We start from the raw sequence: 20472 nt of genomic DNA on the forward strand, positions 1-20472 counted from the left end.
GCCAGTGTTTTAGAAATAATAAGTTACTCTAGGTGGCGCTGTCTAACCGACCAGAGCGTAAGGATTTGGTGCAAGTTCATTTAAGTTCTTTGTTTAAAGTTAAACTTGAAATTTGGTACACCAGCAGCAGAAAGGACTTTTTTTTTTAACCTAGAACCAAGAAAAGGCTCTCCAATGAAGCAGTGCCACTCTATTTTGTGTTCCCCTTTGTATAACTAACCATCTGTCATTCGTTCAGCCTTTCATTCAGTTAATTTATGTTGCCTAAGACCTTTGAAAGCCCATAAAACAGGTGATAAAACGAAAGACTGTACTGATATAGCAGGCCTGTCTTTTTTCTAATTATATTGACAATGAAGAGAGTGTGAGCACATTAAAAACATCATTTAGGCCCGCATGCTCAGTTCAAGACATGTGTTTGCTGCTCATGGAAGCTGTGGACTACAGCATCAAAAAAAGGAAAAAATGTTTCTCAGCTTATCTCTAAAGCTTAAAAAAAAATCAACACAACCAGTAGTTTTTTTTTTTGCTGCTTTAAGTATCAGGGTGGCTGCTATTTGCATATGCAGTCAAATGAAAGTGGTTATTTCATCCCAACAGGTGCTCCTCTGTGAGTCTGATATTTAATCAGTGAACATGAAGCAGTCTTAAAATCCTCTGTGGTCTAACCCTAACCCTCTGCTGTCACAATAATGTAATTTTTGAATTTTGAAAATTGTTCTCCCAAGGCTTGCCAATCAGGATGGGGTTATAGTAACTTATCAGTACTGAAGGTGGTTTAGACTTCAAAGGTTTAACTGTAACCCCATTTTGAATTTGGTCTTAAAAGCATATTCATTTCCTGGAGGTGAAGCAATTAAAGAAACTCTAAATATTCTGACATTGACAGTTGCACTACAGGCCATGTCCAGGTCACATTTCTGTGTCTACATCCTCTGGTTAAGGGAGTAAACAAGAAGGCTTTTTGTCACTCTAGGTTGGGCTGAGGTGGGAGTTAGGCAAGGCGCAAATTATGTTGTTAGAGGTTACGGGAAGAATTCTTGAAACTCGAGTTTTCAAATCGCCTCGCCTATACGATGATGCCTTCAGGGGCACTGACAGAAATCGTAATTACTGAAGCCGGTGAAAATTTCCATGACCCTCAAAGAAATGACGTCAGAAAGTCAGAGACAATAAAGACCATAACAAGGGGATCGTATAATCAGATCAGTCATGTTTATGTTATAAAATTGCACTGTTTACTACACAATCTGTGGCTTGTATAATCATTCATCATCTTTGCCATACAAATAGGCTATAGATTATTTACTTAAACGATTATAAAGCTAAACTTTTCAACCCAGAATATATTTTGGCCTGCTTATTGAGCACTTCTTCTGTCCTCTGTCTATCACGTCTCTCTTGATACACACAATAAAAGAACAGCGACCAAAGAAAACTTTTGTTAGAGGGTGAATGTTGTTATCATTTCCGACCGAATGCACTTCAATGAGCGGCAAGTCTTCTGTAATGCAGTTAACATCAACACCACCGGCTGTTTTCATGTGACTCCCATAAATAGAAGAGTATGGTTTTATGTCTATTTGTGCTATAGTTCCCTGTGAGATGTCTTGAAACGCCCAGGGTTTTGAATGTAACGATTATATTCATTTAAAATCTGTCAGTTCTTTTAATAAATTGTCTGCTGAATAGCATCCATCTGCAGTTGTGAAATAAATGTGAAGAGTACTAGCCTGCGGAAATCTGTTGTGTAACGCTTATTGTAGTGGAAGCATCTAACAGGTTCTTTTGTGTGTTGGTATTCGTATTGTGTGTTGGTAGTCAGGTTAACAGATACAAAGACAACGGCGTGGAATAAAAAAAATTATAAAATAAGATTTCACAATGAAGTGGGCTCACGCTCCCGGTGGTGCACACGCGCAAACAAGAACCACGCACCTCTCACGTGAAACAGGAAGCTCGCCCCGCTCGCAGTGGGTGGGGCTTGTGTAATCGTGTTCAATAAAGGAGAAGCAGTCCCCGGCCCCACTCCGTTCACCGGCACAGGCGAGTTCCCCTCGAGTCAGCAAGGCGTTCGTTCAAATTGAGAAGTTTCTCGATCCGAAAAGGCGGTTTTTTTTTAACCTTATTGACTCAGTTACTCGTAAATATCATTCTTTAGTCACGTTATTTTTAAGTTAAGCGTAGCTTCTTTTTTGAACGGCTTAATTTGATAATCAAGTTAAGTTTTTCTCTTTTTTCTTTTAATCCCGCCCGCGCTATCTTAACGTCTGTGCGCGCGCTAATTAGCTTAACAGCTAGCGAGAACAGCTCTAAAGGACCAACAACTGCAGCGTGTGGTAAGTTTTATATTTAACACTTTGCACCTCTTAATAAAGAGCTCGCAGTTGCTCATTTCGAGAACATTTTAATTAAGGCTTACATCAAAGCGTAGGTTAGGGTGAAGCTAATGCTAACGTAGCTATTGTACTGTGCATTCAATACAAGTGATGACTAGTGTATTTTACCGAGTAGAAAAAGAAAATATATACATTTAGTGTGGATTAAATACTTTGTCTGACTTGGCACGGATTAAGACCGTTAATTGTGGGAGTTCATAAACAGTAGGACTGTACAATGTTAAGTTCGTATCATGCTATAACCCCGGTGTAATCGGTGTCCTTAAGGTTATTAACGTAAGGCTAAGCTAACGATTGCAGCGATCACCTTCTGTCTTAAACGTACTTTATAGACCTTTCAAATTGGGTCGACACACGCGACACAACGAGCCGGTGCCGCATTGAGTCGCTCTTGTTCCCTAAAGTGAGTCACATCCGGTTGCGTCCCCTGTTACGGAAAATAAACACGAGTGTTTATAGACGTAACCGCTATTACGACGCATTAAAACGCCAGATTATATCCCGGTTTAAATATCTTGTTTAGCCCGGTCCAGGCGCGTGTAACCATATGAACACGCAACACGAGCACAGCGCTCGTGTTACGCGAATGAATGACGACACGTGTGCGAGCCGGAAAAGTTAAAATGTCTCCCACAAATAACAGCTCAGCGTATCTCAGGGTTTCTTTTACCGTCGTTTGTCATCAACCGCACAGGAATAATCATTTTAAATGATAAGTGTCTGGGTGAAAATAATGGAAAACGGTGTGGTGTAGTTGCGGTCTCTCATGCGCCATTTACTAAAAATGGCTTCCGTCAGGTTTTAAGGAAGGGCAGCAACCAGAGGTCCGTCTTCCGGGCTGGTTTCTAGTCATCGTATTCATGATTTAAAGACTTATTCCTCGTGTAAAACCTTTGACTTGTGCTTCCATGTCAAAGTTACTAAAGATCTTTTTTTTGTGTGTGTTGTCTTTTCAGGATGTGCCCTTGTTCATCTGCAGTCACAGTTGCACAATGGCTGGCTTTTCATTCTGCTTAATTTCTCTGCACCCAAAGAACAACAACAGATCTAGCAAGACTTTAGGATAGCAATAGATTTTCACTGTACCTCTAGTTTACCTTTTCTGGTTAGATCCAGATAAACCTTTACAAGTTTGCACTGCTGAATCCCACACATCCTGTTTAAAACAGGTGGGCCTAAAAAAAAAAAAAAGCTAATTATTTATTTACCTCTATTTACCTCTTTGTTTTACTAGCTGCTGTTTAGAAACTGATTTATTAAAAAATACTTTGTCAGGCATTTATTCCTCTAAGATTGTGAAGCAGTTTCTTTTAAAATCTACAAAAATGTTTTCAACAACTGCAACTGCAATAACACTGGCCACCACCTTGGCACCCAGCACTGCTCTGACTGAGTATGTGTGGTTGCTGGTTGTTGGCTTCATCATTGCCTTCATCTTAGCCTTTTCCGTTGGTGCCAATGATGTTGCTAACTCATTTGGCACAGCTGTGGGCTCTGGTGTGGTTACTTTGCGTCAGGCATGCATTCTAGCTACAGTGTTTGAGACCTTGGGGTCTGTGCTTCTTGGGGCAAAAGTGAGTGAAACCATTCGCAAGGGTATCATTGACGTGGGCATGTACAACGGCACTGAGCATGTCTTGATGGCTGGATCTGTCAGCGCAATGGTTGGTGAGTATCCACAGCTTATCTTGCATGTAATTTGAACCTGCGGTCCCTGAACCCTGTGGCCAGAGATTTGCATGTAGAAAATGGAGATGTCAAAGTGCCTTGTAGTGGTGTACTGAATTTTTATTTATTGTAGCATTTTTGGTTTGTAGAAAAGCTGAAATTATGTCTGCATGCAACTGATGTTATGGATTTATTCTGGTTAGGTTCTGCTGTGTGGCAGCTGGCCGCTTCCTTCCTTAAGCTCCCCATCTCTGGAACGCATTGCATTGTTGGTGCTACTATTGGCTTCTCGCTGGTTGCCAAAGGCCAGCAGGGGGTCAAGTGGTTTGAACTCCTACGTATTGGTAAGTAACTCTAATCAGCTGACCTAGAAATGTCCTTAATGTTTGGCTAAATTGCATCACAGACTACATTAAGGTATATTACATTAATGGCAGCTTGTGACGACTGCTAATACAGTGTTATAATACCTTCCCAAATTCAGGTCAAGCACTCTAGTGCATCTGTGAATGGCAGGTGCAGGGTTTTAGCTAAATCCACAGCAGTCAAACATGGGAAGCATTCACTGTAAAAATCAATAGTGATTTCAGCCACTGTATTGCTTTTGACTATAGGATGAGGCTGTACAAATAAGTAAGAAATGATATTTGATAAGATCGTAGGCTGAGTCAGAACAATAGGCAGATGTATAGTGATGGTCCCAAGTTCAGTTTGTCACATGTGCCTTTTTTTTTTTTTTTTTCTTCCTGTCATTTCTGACAATTTGATAAGCAAATGCCCATTTGGCTGAGGAAACTTCTTATCCTGCTTGTGGTGTTTTTTGTTTGTTTGTTTGTTTTCCCCCTCTTCTTTGTGTGCCAGCAAACTCATTGTTCATAATAAACTGTGTAGTAAAACAACCAAAAGTGACTCTTAAAAGCTAAAATTATAACAAGAGGTTAGTTTTTTACACTGCAGAAACAATTACTGACTGAACAGTCGAGCATAAAATGATCCACATTGACTGTATATTTTAGACCTGAGCTGTCAGGGCTGTCTTAGGTTTAAGAGACAATTCAAGGAGTGGTGTTTCTATCCTCCTGTGACTCAATTTGCGAGGAAAGAAGGGTTATTTGAATGCCTTTTGACCAAACTGTATCATTTCCACCTAATTGTAATGCTTTTGTTTTTTATAATTATTTTTGGTGTACAGTTGCTTCCTGGTTCCTGAGTCCCCTTTTGTCTGGAATAATGTCAGCCATTGTCTTCTACTTTGTGCGCAGGTTCATCTTACAGAAAGTAAGTCCACTTTTATCAGATTGTGGATACACTCAGTTTTTGTAATACTAGACCATTGTGGGGCCATGGTTTATGGCTGTTTCAACACTGTACTAGTCCACACCCAAAATGAAATTGGGGAAAATGTTTATTACATGGCAGAAAAAATGAGCTACTGTGCTTTGAAGCAGTTGATTATCCACACATGGTTCAGATTTCCACTCTGCCCTTGTTGTGCCATCAACTGTAACCTGACAGCAAACTTAGGTAATTCTCTTCATACAGTGGACTTTGTATTTCTGAATGTTCTGTTTTCTTCCTGTAGGAAGACCCAGTACCAAATGGATTGAAGGCCCTGCCTGTCTTCTATGCGATAACCATGGCAATCAACTTGTTCTCCATCATGTTCACTGGAGCTCCGGGTGAGTATCATTGTTTCATTTTTCTCTGCATGCCTGCCCACAGCCACAGCTCAAAATAAGCTGCTCCCTCAGACAGCCGGATGCCCACACATATTCCAGACTGAACCAGACTGTGTTTACCATTTTCACAGAAGCCGTGTTTATTTTAACATGTTTTTTTGAAGCTCTCTTGCTTTGTGGTTCTATGTGGGTCATAGCTGGCATGAAGTTTTAGAGTGGAGCACAACAGGGAGATGGAAATAAGATTTCATTTAACTCCTGACATCACTTCAGGCATGCAGGAGGAAAAGAGAAGTAAAGAGTGTGCCGTCAAAGTTGTCCGCTGCTAGTAGTTGTATTATTACTGACTCTGTGGCAGTGCTCTTAATATTTGCTGGTTTTTGGTTTACCAGAAACTCTTTATTAAATGAGCTGTTTTCGCTCCTTTTGTTTTCTTCTCTCTGCAGGGCCTAACAGTTCAAGATCTTAACTGGCCTGGGCCTCTTAAATGACGGCTACAGGCCAGAGTTTGACCAGATCTGGTGAGCTGATGTGTGAATGCACATCAGCACACTAAGAAGAGAACACTTGCACTTCCCATATAAGCAGTAAAACCCCTGGTTAGTCAGGCACAACAGTATAGTCATGTCAAGTTCACCACACTTGAAGTTGCTAACTACAATTTCTGAAGTTTAAAGATTATGCTTGATTCTTTTTATATATTCACACAAATTAGCATCCATATACTCTATATTCTGCACACAAGGACAAATGTCACCATATAAACCTTGGCTCAATTTAAGAGTCGACCAGGTTTCACTCATCTGTTTGACCAGTTTGTCAATGATCAATATCACAAATCCATCACTTGATTATAATAGGCTTTTTTTTTCCCTCCTGAGTGTTAGACTTCCCATAGTTACTTCAGGCTTTGTTTTGATTACTATACTTCTCTGGCACGTAGGACAACGGCAGCTCATTATTACTGACGAATACAACCAAATGCAGCAGTATCTGCAGTAAACTGAATTCAGTGTTTGGTTTCCTGCATTCCCTGATCTCCAGACTAACATAGCGGTGCAGTTGGACACCAGGCATCCCACAGCACATTCCTGTACTCAATATGCCAGTGAGTGCCAGAGACCTCAAGTCAGCATTTGGACCAGAGAATTTAAGGGTCAGCTGAGTGTCCTGTACATATGAGGCTCAGTGTGAAATCACACCGTCATAAATCATACAGCTGCTGTCACTGCACTGCACCCCCATACATTGTAAAAGGGAAGTAAAAGAAACTTCATGGCACTCAGACATGAAGGCAAATGACGTTCAGGTAAAGTACTGTTAAGGCTTCAGTTGGTGCACAGATACTAGGAGCTAATTCCCTCTTTACAACATCTGTTGAATCTGCCCTAAATTTTGTCCTTGTTACTGCACATAACACAACTGTTAGCACCTGCTCTATATAAAAGTCTGAACAATATATATATATATTTTTTTTTTAATATTCCCCACCCCCCAAAAAGCACACCATAATTTGTTTCAAAGTGCTCAGTGTCACAGTGGCAGGACATTCTGACCCCCCTCATACTAGCCTCAATTGATAAACTTCAGTGTGTTTAGCAGGATACAAATTTTCTGCCTGAATTACCCTTTGAAAAACAAACAGCCCACAGCTTTAGTTACCATGGGGGCACTAAACGATCAACATCACAGCATGCATGACTTGTTTTAACCTGAGCCATGATCCTGGAACAAATCTAAAGCAACTAATATGGTCAAGCTGCTATCATCATGGATTTTAATTTATTGAGGAGTTACAAATGTTCTTGGTCCAAGACTATTAAGGCTCTAAGGACAGACAACGTAAATTCTTTTTGCCAAGTGAGTCATAAACTCCTACTTTCAATCATTGAACTAAGTTTGGTGGTTGACTGCATATACAGTGCTGGGAGGGAAAAACAAACCATGTCATTGTGTAATGCAGGCTGTGGAACATGGGTCTCAGCGAAGGGTTTGGAGCACAGCTGTGGTTAATTTCATTTCCTGTCTAGTCCCATTCATCCCCACCGCATGGTTATGGTATAAAGTCATTCCTTTCTGTGGGAGTGTTAATCAGATGACAAAATCCATCCCAGCTTTTTAATCTAAACTTTTTGTTTTTTAATGATCATGTGGATAATTTTATTTTTAAAATTCTGTTTATGTGACGTTTGTTTTGATATTGCATGGCTGTACCATATGTTTGGATGTCTAGTGAGTTTCCAGTCCTAGACAAAACTTTAACTGTTAGTCATGTCCACTTTTTCCCTTATGCCTCTCCTGTCCTGAAGCGAGTGAGCTTCCATTGCATAACTAAATAAACATGAGTTAGGTGCTCTGCAGTCTCATGCTGCAGTGTGACTCAGTGGAGAGTGCACTGTGGACTGTGTCCTCAAACAAAGTAACAGAGACTCTAATGACTTACCCTTGGCCCTCATTTCCTTCTCTTCTTTTACACTTCCTAAACAATCCATATCTTAGTGGAAGTGTTTTGTTTATGACCAAGGTCATGTCTGGTCATTCAAACAAAGTGGTAGGACCCCCCCCCCCAAGCAGTTTGGTTTTTTTTTTTTGTCCTCATGAAACTGCTGACTTGCCTTCTATGTATGACATAGATAACTGCTTCTCCAGGGAAATGTAAATGGTAACTTTCTGCCAGCATGCATTGTACTACATATTTATACTGCACCAGGTTTGCTGCAGTGTTGGCAAGAGGGTGCCTTCATTGCTACAGCAAACCGCTCCAGTGAATGACCTTTCTTTTTGCTTTTCTTTTATTCTACCTAAGTGATGTCTCCTTTTAAGGAACTTATTGTAGTTGTTAGCTGGGCACTTCGGGTGGGGGTCATGGTGACATTGGTGTTGCGTAACTGTTCGTGTCTGGGGGTACACATGCTTTCCATTTTTAACTATGTGGCACCATGAAGCTAGGCACTCACTGATTTGTAGAGTAGTTTTTCATAAGTGCCATTTGTTTTAAATGAAACATTGTCCTGATATAACCCCTTTATAGACTTGTAAATATTATATTGGTTTATTCCCTCACATTTATTATAAAAGTGCAGTTTAGTATTATACTTCAGTCTTGGTGCATTGTTCTTTTCTGTGTAGTCTGCTAGAAAAGGTAGCAGCTGCTGCCTTTTTTTTTTTTTTTTTTTTTTTTTTTAAACCGATCTCTTATTTGCTTTTGTGTATGTCTGCGTGGCACTTGGCAATCCTCCAGTGCTGGGATTTGACATGATACCTTGGTGGGGCATCCTGCTCATATCATTGGCCTGTGCTCTGCTGACCTCCATTGTGGTTTGGTTTATCGTCTGCCCTCGCCTAAAGAAGAAGATTGAACGTAAGTCCTATTTTTGACAAGCTGACTCATTTTTCAAATCTGTGACTTGGTTCTTATTACTACTGAATGATGGGTTCCTTAAGCCACTGGACAAATCATGATTGGAGCATTGCACTGCAACCTCCACCTATTCAGTGAGTGATTAGATTAATCTAGCAAATGGAGTTCAGGGATAAATTTTTTTTTTTTTTTTTTTTCACAATGGAGTCACTCTAATGAAAATAATCTGAAAATATTGTTGCAAGCCTTTGTTCTATAATCCCGGATTAAAGGGGAAATAAACTGAGTCATCAGCATTTACACCCCAGTAGTGTGATTTGATGTTAAAGGACATCACCATTCATTTTAACCTCCATGAATGTGTTTGCCCCCTCTCTTATTCATAATGGAGTTCTTTTGTGTTTTAGTGACTCATAGTGGCTTTATTCTCACTTTCTATGTCAATGCATCAGCAGTCTGCTAGGGTTGATCACAAAAAAGCTGTATCTGATACAACCTAGGATACAAGTTCATCAGATGTTCTCTATTAATGCTTAAGTGTTTAAGGTTCTATTAATGATGAGCATAATGAAAAAATGTATATTCTAAAATATCTACTCTTTGGTCAGACAGATGGGTCTCTTTGAAATGTATTCTGACAGTCACTTCATGTCAGTCTTCTTGAGAAGCAGCATGTTTATCTGACCAAGCATGATCTGCCTTGATTCAGTACGCAGGCAAACTAATTGGGTCATAGGGATCCACTAATTGGTCTTTAACTCCTTGGCTAAAAATAAGCCTGGGCTGACTTAAATGTCGCCATTTGCACTGCATTGAAAGGTGAGTCTGAGGGTAACCTATTGCTTCAGATCCAGCCTTGACCAGTTTGGATGATATAACCTCACCAGGATACTCCTAGATTTATTGAACAGAAAATACTGGTGCTGAGTATCAGGTTCACTTTAACGCTACAAACAAATGTCATGCGAGCTTCAGACATTTCGTTTATTGTCTTAGCTAAGTCTACCTGATAGTGGTAATATAAATATGTTCTTTGTAATCCTGTTTATCTGATCCTGTGAGCACTGGAGTGCATCCTTGGACACAAGGATCTTTATATTTACAGGACAAGGAGCTTTCTGACTTTAAGGTTATGCAATGCTTGGACTCCCTACAGCTTAAGTTGAAGGAAAAACACATGCTGTGCTGGGATTTCTCTTCTGCGCTAAGTATATGTTTGGATGTGATCCAAATAATATTTCAATCCATCTCCTGCCCTAATAGGAGATATCAAGTCCAGCCCCACTGAGAGCCCTCTGATGGAAAAGAAGGAGCTTAAAGAGGCCCACTGTCCAATCTTGAAGCAGGCATCTACCACACCAGCTGTTAATCACAATTCTTCTGCTGAGCCCCTGGAAGCCCCCGAGGAGCGCAGGGTGGCCTTTGACATTGGAGATTCTGATGAAGCCGATAGTAGTAAGGAACATAAGGTGGCATTTGACATTGGAGATTCTGATGACACCGACTACAGCAATTCAAATGATGGTAAGTATGCCAAAAATGTGGCAAGATGCAATATTTAACTCTTATATGCATCTTTATTATATTAAAGTCTGTTCCTAAAATAATGAATGAATTAACTCTTGAAATTTTTTTTTTCCCTTTCTTTTTCTGAAGCCCCCACACAGGTTCAAGCAAACTGTCAGGTCCACTTCAGTCAGAGTAATGGTGCCTCCACAAATGCTCCGAACCAGGTCCAGTTCAAAAACCACGTTCAGTTCAACAGCAGACCCCCACAGCCACCAAGTAACGGTTACAGCCAGTATCACACAGTCCACACAGACTCAGCCCTCTACAAAGACCTACTGCACAAGCTCCACTTGGCCAAAATGAGTGACTGCATGGGAGAGGGGGCTGACCGACCTATCCGGCGCAACAACAGCTATACCGCCTACACCATGACAATCATCGGCATGCATGACAAGCATAAAGAGGGGGATTTCCGTGCTTGTGAGGATAGCAACAAGGCTCCGGGGTCAGGCGGTCAAGACAAAAAGCGAGTGCGTATGGATAGCTACACCAGCTATTGCAATGCTGTGGCAGAGCACACAACTCCTGAAGGCCTGGTAGAGGGTGACGTGAGACTAGACGTGGGGATACAGGATACAGGTAGCAGCCAGAGCTCCCTGGATGATGACAGGCCTGAAAAAGACAAACCAGAAGTCTCAGTCTTGTTCCAGTTCCTTCAAATTCTTACTGCATGCTTTGGATCCTTTGCTCATGGAGGAAATGATGTTAGGTATGTTTAATGACATGTCATTTGGTTAATAGCCTGAAACCTGTTTCTTTGCCAGATTGTTATAATTTTTTTTTTCCTCCCCCCCACCTCTGTAGTAATGCCATTGGACCTTTGGTAGCTTTGTGGTTGGTTTATGAAACGAGCAGTGTGGTGTCAAACGCACCTACACCCATTTGGCTGCTGCTGTATGGTGGTGTGGGCATCTGCGCTGGACTCTGGGTATGGGGTCGCCGGGTGATCCAGACAATGGGCAGAGACCTCACCCCAATCACCCCCTCAAGGTAGACTCCGCAGACAGTTCATAAGCTGCTTCTCCTAGTTGTCAGAACCGCATCCTTTGACATTACTGCTTCTTATATTTAGGCTACACAGACGCATGCACCTGAATGTGTTTTCTTCTCTTCTTGCAGTGGTTTTAGCATCGAACTGGCCTCAGCCTTGACTGTTGTTGTTGCTTCTAACATTGGCCTGCCTGTCTCCACCACCCACTGCAAGGTAAGCTGGTCAAACCCTGTGGTCTGGGAACTCAAATGAGACATGGGGGAAGAGACTGTTTTATATGAGGGAGGCTTGAGTAAACAGTCTGGTAGAAGTTCCACATGTGGAGCAAGTTTTTCCTCAAAGTATCAGACAGATGCACTCAGATAATTTGGAGGTAGGCTATTAAATTATTATATATTTTTATTCTATTTTTTTTTTTTATAAATAGGTGGGCTCTGTGGTGGCAGTAGGATGGCTGCGCTCAAGGAAGGCAGTAGACTGGCGTCTGTTCAGAAACATCTTCATGGCGTGGTTTGTGACGGTTCCCATCTCTGGTCTGATCAGTGCTGCTATCATGGCACTCTTTGTCCACGTCATCCTGTGAGCACTCGGCTGCACCCCAAGCAAGGGGAGGAGAAAGAAACCGCTCCAGTGTGCACCAGGAGGGAAAGGAGTGAAGTTTGAAGGCCAAAATGTATCACTTACCTCTGGCTAATGACTTCAGAAGGAAAAAGGAGGGGGAGGAAGAAAGAAAAAAGTTTGAAAGGGTTTGACATGTGCCTGTGGTTCTTGGCTGCATCATTTTCCAGCTATAACTTGCTGTCTGTTCCATTTGGGTCACATAACCTGTAGCGGCAACTTTTTTATTTCTTTGCTCTGGCTTTTTCATATCTCATCATTCTGTAAAGAGTTAAACTAAAATCAGCTGTTTATTTCTAATAATTCATGTCTTTTTTTACTTTGCAGTTATGTATGATCATTATGTACAGCCATTTTCTTTTATACATTAGGCAGAAATGAACAACTTAAAATGCAGTATTAGTCTATTACAGGTATAACACTCAAGTCATCACACATGCTGGAAACTGATTAAAGGAGGGGGAAAAAAAAAAAATCAGTATTTAGGTGAAAATGTTTCACCATTTCTGAGTAGTTAGTGAGATCTGACCACACCTGTTTTCTTTCAAAACCAGAACTTATTTGTTGAAAGATCAAAATGTTTTCAGCTGTTTGAAAGCATGTTTTTCTACCATATGTCACAATATAGTTCAAACATTGAGTGTTCTGTAGGAGTTAACTGTACACGCTGGATGATCATGTGCAGAATGTTTGGAGAAATGATTAGCATAAGAAGTCAGCACACATCAAAGAAATGACAAAGCCCAAATTGCCGGTTGCATATCCCGTTCTGTCTGGGCTTTCTGTTCTTGATCAGTGCAGCAATGAGTGCCTGCTCTGTTGCAATATAATTACAGAATATCAACAATGTGTTCTCAAACACACTGTTCTAAAACTTGATTGCATCATCCCTAATGGTTTATTGCTTTAGGTCAGCTTCAGCCTTGTTCGTTTGTAGTCCACTTCCCAATGTTTTTATCATGGTGTTTACCTGAGCACCATGTTTTTACCTTTCCTCTGGATCTTATGTGACAAGGCGCAGGAACCTAAAAACTGGAAGTTTATTGCGTGGCCAGTGTGTGATTGACTGCAGTACTAAATGAATTTCAGAACCTAGATGCTGTAGCTGCCTTAATTGTTTTATTTTCCATTAGGTACCAAAGAGTTTTTTTTTTTTTTTTTTTTTTTAAATGCATATAAAGATGTACTGCTCCCAATTTGTGGATTAAAAAAGAAAATAAAAATTGAAAAACTTAAAATGCCTGTTGAATTTGTCTTTGTTGGGATGTATAATGAAGGGAACATTACTGAAACATTTATCAATACAAACACACAATATACAGATACAAATATCTATCCAGATTTTTATTTGTCTTGCAAACATCTGGAAATGCATGAGTTTGGCAAAGCCTTCAAAACTAAAATAATCCCCCCTTTAAAAAAAAATCTGAGGAAGCTCAGATCCTTCAATGTATGCAGCAAGATGTTGGAGATGTACCAGTCTGGGAGTGAGTGCCATTTACTGTGCTGCCAGGGATGCTAGTAGGATCAACAAACTAATCCACAAGGCTGGAACTGTGATTGGCCAGAATCTGGAGCTGTCTTGATTCAGTGAGGGACAGAAGATCTCTGCTGTCCAACATGGACAACCCATCACACCTGTTTGATTCCATGCTACAGAGGCAGCAGAGCTTGTTCTCCCTCTTTTTCAACCTTACTGCCATAAAGATCGCTCCAGGAAATCTTTCCTACTGTATCGTTCCTTGTACAAAAAAAACCCTATACAACACCTGCCACCTTCAACCCAAAGAAATCTAAAGTTGTGGACAGTCTAGATCCAGCCTGCCATTGCTGCACTTATAACTCATATTCTTAATTTATCTCTTGACCATCAGTTCACAGGACATTTTAACATGAGCTGTACCTCTTATACACACTGAACTTGGGAAAAACTGGATTTAAATACTGAAAAACTATAAAGATACATAAATATACAAAAGATATTTTATCAGCAACTACTCTTGCACATTTTCTCAATTTATGATCATGTATAATGTGTCATTTTATTATGTGGCTGGCTACCTGCCAGAATTTTGGTATACAGTATGTTAGTGATGATCGATTATACTACAAAATTCAGTCTAACAGTAAAATAATGCTGCACTGTCTGAGCTGCATTCTTAAACAAAACAACAACAACAAAAAAGCACTTGTGACATATTTTCCAGTTGCATAACATATAACAAGAAACAAGGAGAGACAGGTTATACAGACAGGTAGGATGGTCCCTTTTTTTTATTTACTGTAAGGTCAGTGTAGCTCACGCACTGCATGATGAGCGAGCGCTGGCATCCACGTGCTGCTCTGCTCTCTCACTCCAGTACATCTGTGACACAGGAGCAGACAGAAGAGATTCCTTTACGCCAGCTTTACACTGAAAACACTGCAATTTTGTAGTTTTCCAGGGCCCCCAACATGGTCTCCCCCACTCTACCTTCAGAATTTACTGCTACACTGAAGAAGCTCCTTCACTAAATGTAAGTTTGATTTTTTTTTTTAACCACAGTTAAAAGATCACCTTTATTAGTCCATCAACACTCTTAGGCCTAAATAACTGGATCAATTTTAAAAACAATCCTTTTAGCACATTTTTAGGACAGGGACAATGCATCCTTGGTCCTAAAATATCCAGAAGCAGATGATACAGTATAAATCAAGCACAATAAGCAGACGTCTGGGGACAGACGCCTCAGAGTGCCCTGGATTCTTGTCCTAGATTTATCACATACGGGGAGGACTGAATTCAAATAAACAATCCTAGCATCTTATTTTTTAGGTTAAGCAGTAAACTTGTCTCTGCGGTGACTCACATGCTTCCTCAGACACGTTATAAATGGTGAAAAAAAAAAAAAAAATCACTTTGAGAGTTTTCACAAGCTGCCGGGCTGTAAACTTGTAATTGCACTTGAGGCATTTTTAACTGTTGATACACAAACATCCATGGAGGCTCTCTGACACTATTTAAAACCAGCTGAGACCGGCTCTGTCTGGCTTTGTTTTGTTGCACTCTCCTCTGTATTTCACAACCTGCAATTTAAATGTAACATTGCGTGGAGCAGCTCACCACATCTTGCCTCAGCAGGTACTTTTGAGTCAGGCACATAAAACAATGTTGATCATTGTCTTTGAGCTGGATAAACAGGAACCAGTTGAGGACACTGGTGTGTGCGTGTGTGTGATATCAAGGTGGATACTGATGCAATATTTTACAGCTTTACCTTGATCCTTGGTTGAATCCTGAGTGTTTTCCTCTACAGAGAACAAATTGCAGAATTAGAGATTGACAGAAAGTCATCACAGGGTTTAATTCCTAATTTTCAGTGTTTTCATTTGATCTTACCCAAAGTGGCTGCAGTCTTGGTCACAACCTCATGGTGCTCTAGGAAGATATTCACACACTTTATGTTTTTATTTACCTCCAAATGTTTTGTTTAAAAAGTCACTAAAAGGACACAAGTTACTCATTAGCTCCAGGCTCATGATTTTATTTGTGTTAACTGCAGTATTGTGATAAACATTTGCAACACTTACCCTGCCTCTGTGTCCCTGTCAACATTAATAAAAGCAGACTTTAACACTGGTGGAAGGACGGGATCTAAAATTACACTGCCTAAAAAAAATATATGTGTCACAAACTCACCATCTGTAAACTCAGTGGACTCAGACTCTGACTCTGTATAAAAGGGGACAGGGATTGAATTGTGTCACACGTCACTGTCCTTTGCTGCCACCCACAGGCCCACATTTGAACTGCAAATCCTCTCTTACCTGCTTGAGTTGCAGCATCAGAGTTTCCACATCCCTCTGCTGGAGGAGGATTTCACAGTTAAGTCATGTTGGCTCTCAGGTAAAGAAGAATCACCTGTTTGATCTTTTCTACACACCTGCGTTGCCGTTCTCAGAGTCCACATGCTCCTCTACTGTCGGAAACATTTTAACAGGTGATGAAGGGCTTTGCCTTACAGTCAGTTCAGGTATTTATTCATCATGTAATTAACTGGAGCTTACCAGACTGATCCTGAGCAGCCTCTGTAAATGAAAGACAGCATTACCAGCTGAAACGGGATCACACGCTATAAGATTTAAGCAAATATTTTTAGTTTGCCCTCACCAAGGTAGCGGGAATCTCCATTCTGATCTTCAGTAGCTTGACAAGAAAAGATGAAAATGATTATTGATAAAAAACTTTTATTCATTGACACCAACTTTTGTAATTAACCTACCATTCGTGTGAGCTGCTTGGTTTTTCTGAACAGCCTCAAACTCCATCTGATCTTGAGATATAAAGTGATAAAAATTACAAAAGAGCCAAGAAAAAGGATGCTTCCTCCACTAGTATTAATGTATTAACAGTAAACTAAGATAGTGGTGAGCCAGTCTAGGTTATTTGATGGAATATATTACATGATCTTAATTACTTTTAACCCACTGTGTGACTATAAAGCAATTATCAAGTGTCCACTTAATTTGCAATAACTGGACGAGCATACCATACCTATTTTCTTCAGTTCGGTTAGCTCATCTGCACGAAAGCAAAAGAAAAGTTTCCAAAAATGTATCTAGCATCAACATCAATATAAATCATCTTTACTGGTTATGATTGCTACAAATCCCTCACCATACTTTGCAGCTTTTTCATCTTTTGCTTCAGCCTCCAGAGATGCTGAGAGCACTGGAAACCATCACAAATACGTCAGTCAGCATTTAAGGCACCTACTCTCTAAATAAGCATCAGCTGGTTTTCTGAAGATAACACTTTTTGTTTTGCCTCCATCAGCAGGCATCAGACGAGAAAACTGCACCATAATTATATATTCTTCTTACCTGTGTGAAATGCTGCCACAGCGAGGAAAGTAAACAGAGGCGCTAAAAATCTCATCTTGTTTTCTGGTCTGGTTGTGAACGATTTGGGGGGGTGTCACTCCAAATAACGTGTGTGGTGCTGATGCCACTTTGCAGCTTTTTATATCTTCAGTCCCGTCACATGTTTCGTTTGGACAGGCGGCTCCGGTACCATTGTCCCTCCCTGGCTGAGGGGACAGCTGGGTGGCACATCTCAACACAGATGTATCCTTATTCTATCTGTCAATACCACTCATTGTTGGCTCTTCAGTCACACGGGCCTTTATTTGGGATGCTCGAGGGAAAATATAGGGACTCCGTGTATCTGAGCTGAAAACAATGTTCGTTTCCTTTTAGGAATGGAAATGATTTCACTGAGAATACTTGGCTTACAAATGATGGGTCACAATGTAGCACAGCGAGACAATTCCTTCATTAATCTCACACATCAAAGAAAACACAATATCATTATTACAGTGCAAACCGATGCGGCTTTTAGACATTTTAATCCCAAATCTGTCATTTAAAAAAATGACCTGGAAAACATTTAATCTTCTAAACCTCAAAAAAACTCAAAAGAAAAGCTGAATTTCAGATTAGGATATTGTAAAATTAAGAATACTTTTCTCAGAGCAAAAATAAATTGGAAGATGCACACAGTAACTATAACTGAAAATACCAAATAAAACACTGCCAAATGTAAAAACTACGCAAATGACCTTATAATATGTAAAGGGCAACACAAACAACATTGACTGGTTATAAAAAAAAGGTGTGTGTGTGTGTGAAGGGGGGGGGCACTCTGTGAAGGACTGCATTTGTAAATTGATCATAATAATAACAGAAACTCCTCAAGCACTGCACATGCTGCTGTGCTCCCTCCCTCAGGGACAGATAGGAGCTTCACGAACTTCACGTTGGAAACACACCACACCTAATAGTTTATATATGACTCACTTGTTTACAGGCGGTTAAGACACGACTGCAGCGGTTGATGAAAGCAAAGTGCGGCCTACTCTATCGCCCTAAAGGGGGAAGAATTTACTGCAGCAACTATAATTTCTCCTTTTACACATGCACTGAGCGTCAGAATGGGAAAGAAAGGTGAATTATGGGATTTTTGAGCATGGCATGGTTGTTGTGCCAGACGGCCTGGTCTGAGTGTATCAAAACCTGCTGATCTACTGGGATTTCCCCAGACAACCATCTCTAGGGTTTACAGAGAGTGGTGCAGGAAGAGGAAATATCCGGTGAGTGGCAGTGGTAAAAAGACTGCTTTGAGCTGATAGGAAGGAAAACATAACTCAAATCATCACTTGTTGTAACCAAGGCAGAGGAGCATCTTTGAACACGCAGTGAAGCTTTAAGCAGATTGGCTACAGCAGCAGAAGACCACACCAGCTGTCACTCCTGTCAGCTATGAATGGGAAACCTGTGGGTCCACAGGGGCTCACCAAAAAGTGGACATCAAGAGATTGGAAACATGTTGCCTGGTGTAGTAAGTCTCAATTTCTGCTGCAACATTCAGATGGGAGGGTCACAATTTGGCATAAACAACATGAAAACATGGATCCATTTTGCCTTGTATCAACGGTTCAGGCTGCTGCTGGTGAAATGATGTGGAGGATATTTTCTTCACACACTCTGGGGCCCCCTTAGCAAAATCTCTGAGGAATATTTCCAGCACTCTAATGAATCTATGCCACAAAGAATTGAGGTACATTTCAAAGTAAAAAGGTGTTTAAATGATGTGCAACTCATTGCCCTGTTTTTTTCCACAAGTTTCAGTGCATGTGAAGTTAATTACTTCAAACATAATTCATTTAGGCTTTTATTTTACAGTTAAAGACTTTGAAGCAAACAAACAAAAAAATCATATCAAGGAGACAAATCACTTTACTGTGATTGGAAACACTTTCAGCACTGTTGAAATCAAAGTGTAAAATTATTGGAATCAGTTAAAGTGCATAATACTAACAAGATTTCCACTATTGTCAAAAAATCTAGAGAAAAAGACTCTAAAGGTTCTTAAACAGTTAGCAAAACTACATTTTCTTTGTCTCAAAATAGTTTAAGAACCTGAAAGTGGTCTCGGTAGATGCAGTATTTCTAAACAACACAACATTTAACAAATTAGAGGTACAGAATAATTTAAATCCTCAGTGTTATTAAAAATAATCCAGACATGTATCGGTTTGGTCTTGGTGGTTAGACCGCAGTGGTAACTTTCTCTTAAAAAACACAAGAGGACCCAAAACATCTCTAAAACTGTCAATAAAATTTAATAAACACATTCGCCAATTACTCCGCTGTCTTTAAGGCACAATCATAATTCATACACCTGTTACCTTGTGTGTACTGGGATTAGTCAGTCAATTTTAGTCATAATATTAATTAACTTAAATTTACTTTAGGACTAACAGTGAGTCACATCAATATGATTCAGTGTACAAAGGAAATGTCTTGCTGACAGCTGACTGTGCCCACTAAAAATATACAGCAGTCTGCTGAGGAGGTAGAAAGACTGGAAACCCATACAAACAGATCAGCAAAAGGACATCATTGTATTAGTAGACACCATTCGGCTAAAGGCTAAATGACACGCCGACTTCTTTCTCTGTACCGTGTTCAGAGAAGGAACAACACACTCAAAAAAATTACACAAAACTTGTGTGTCTGGCCTGCAGTGCAGCATGGTTCACAGTGATTGCACAATTCAGCACAGTACAGTTTTGTTCCAACATTTAATGTGACTTGTGTGGTGTTGCTGGTGATGCCTTCAGAGAGCATTAAACTATGGCTTTTGTTGCAACTCTCGCCCGAACAGCAAGTAGTAGAAAGCATCTGACAAACTCTTTAAAAAGAAGCACAGAAAGGTTTAGATAATTTTATAGAAATTGTTTTCTAGTTTGTTTTTTGATCATTTTGTTTGTTTGTATTTTCAGCGTGTATGGAGTTTTTTTGTTTGGTTTTAGTGCCCCCTATGGGTTACATATCATACCACAGGTGTTAATAGCTTGCTACCCACAGCTGGTACTCAATTCAGACTGATAGTGTGTTTGTGTGTTAGGTTAACTGGTGACTGTAAACTGGCTGTAGGTGTGAATGTGAGACGTGTTAACCCTGCCAATCGGAATAGGCTCCGGCCCCGAATTTATTTTACCTAACGACAGAGTGCCTTAGTTCTTTTCTGTGGTTATACTTGCATCATATAACACACAGCATGATTTCCTGGATTCTGTTTTTTTTGTACTTCTACCTGCCCCACTGAAGAGCACCTGTTGGATGAGCCATCAGAGCCATCCT

The 20472-nt window shown here is 40.3% G+C and overlaps 1 protein-coding gene across 1 annotated transcript; it reads left to right on the forward strand.

Annotated features, from left to right (window-relative positions):
• Positions 1-2012: 2012 nt before the first annotated feature.
• On the forward strand, positions 2013-13458 carry slc20a1b (solute carrier family 20 member 1b). The gene is made up of 11 exons (XM_030742528.1): positions 2013-2339; positions 3356-4067; positions 4271-4411; positions 5260-5345; positions 5650-5746; positions 8988-9107; positions 10371-10631; positions 10764-11385; positions 11481-11666; positions 11796-11880; positions 12095-13458. Exons 2-11 carry the CDS (start codon positions 3725-3727, stop codon positions 12248-12250), a joined length of 2097 nt encoding a protein of 698 aa, XP_030598388.1. The 5' UTR covers positions 2013-2339; positions 3356-3724; the 3' UTR covers positions 12251-13458.
• Positions 13459-20472: the final 7014 nt, after the last annotated feature.

This window comes from Archocentrus centrarchus, chromosome 12, assembly GCF_007364275.1.
Source record: "Archocentrus centrarchus isolate MPI-CPG fArcCen1 chromosome 12, fArcCen1, whole genome shotgun sequence".
Lineage (NCBI taxonomy): Eukaryota > Metazoa > Chordata > Actinopteri > Cichliformes > Cichlidae > Archocentrus > Archocentrus centrarchus.

What these genes read in the sequence shown, in the direction of transcription:
- slc20a1b (XM_030742528.1), top strand. Translation starts at nt 3,725, where the DNA reads ATGTTTTCAACAACTGCAACTGCAATAACACTGGCCACCACCTTGGCA. An exon ending in GTTTGAACTCCTACGTATTG is followed by an intron (nt 4,412 to 5,259) that starts GTAAGTAACTCT and finishes TTTGGTGTACAG; the next exon opens with TTGCTTCCTGGTTCCTGAGT. An exon ending in TCTCCACCACCCACTGCAAG is followed by an intron (nt 11,881 to 12,094) that starts GTAAGCTGGTCA and finishes TTTTATAAATAG; the next exon opens with GTGGGCTCTGTGGTGGCAGT.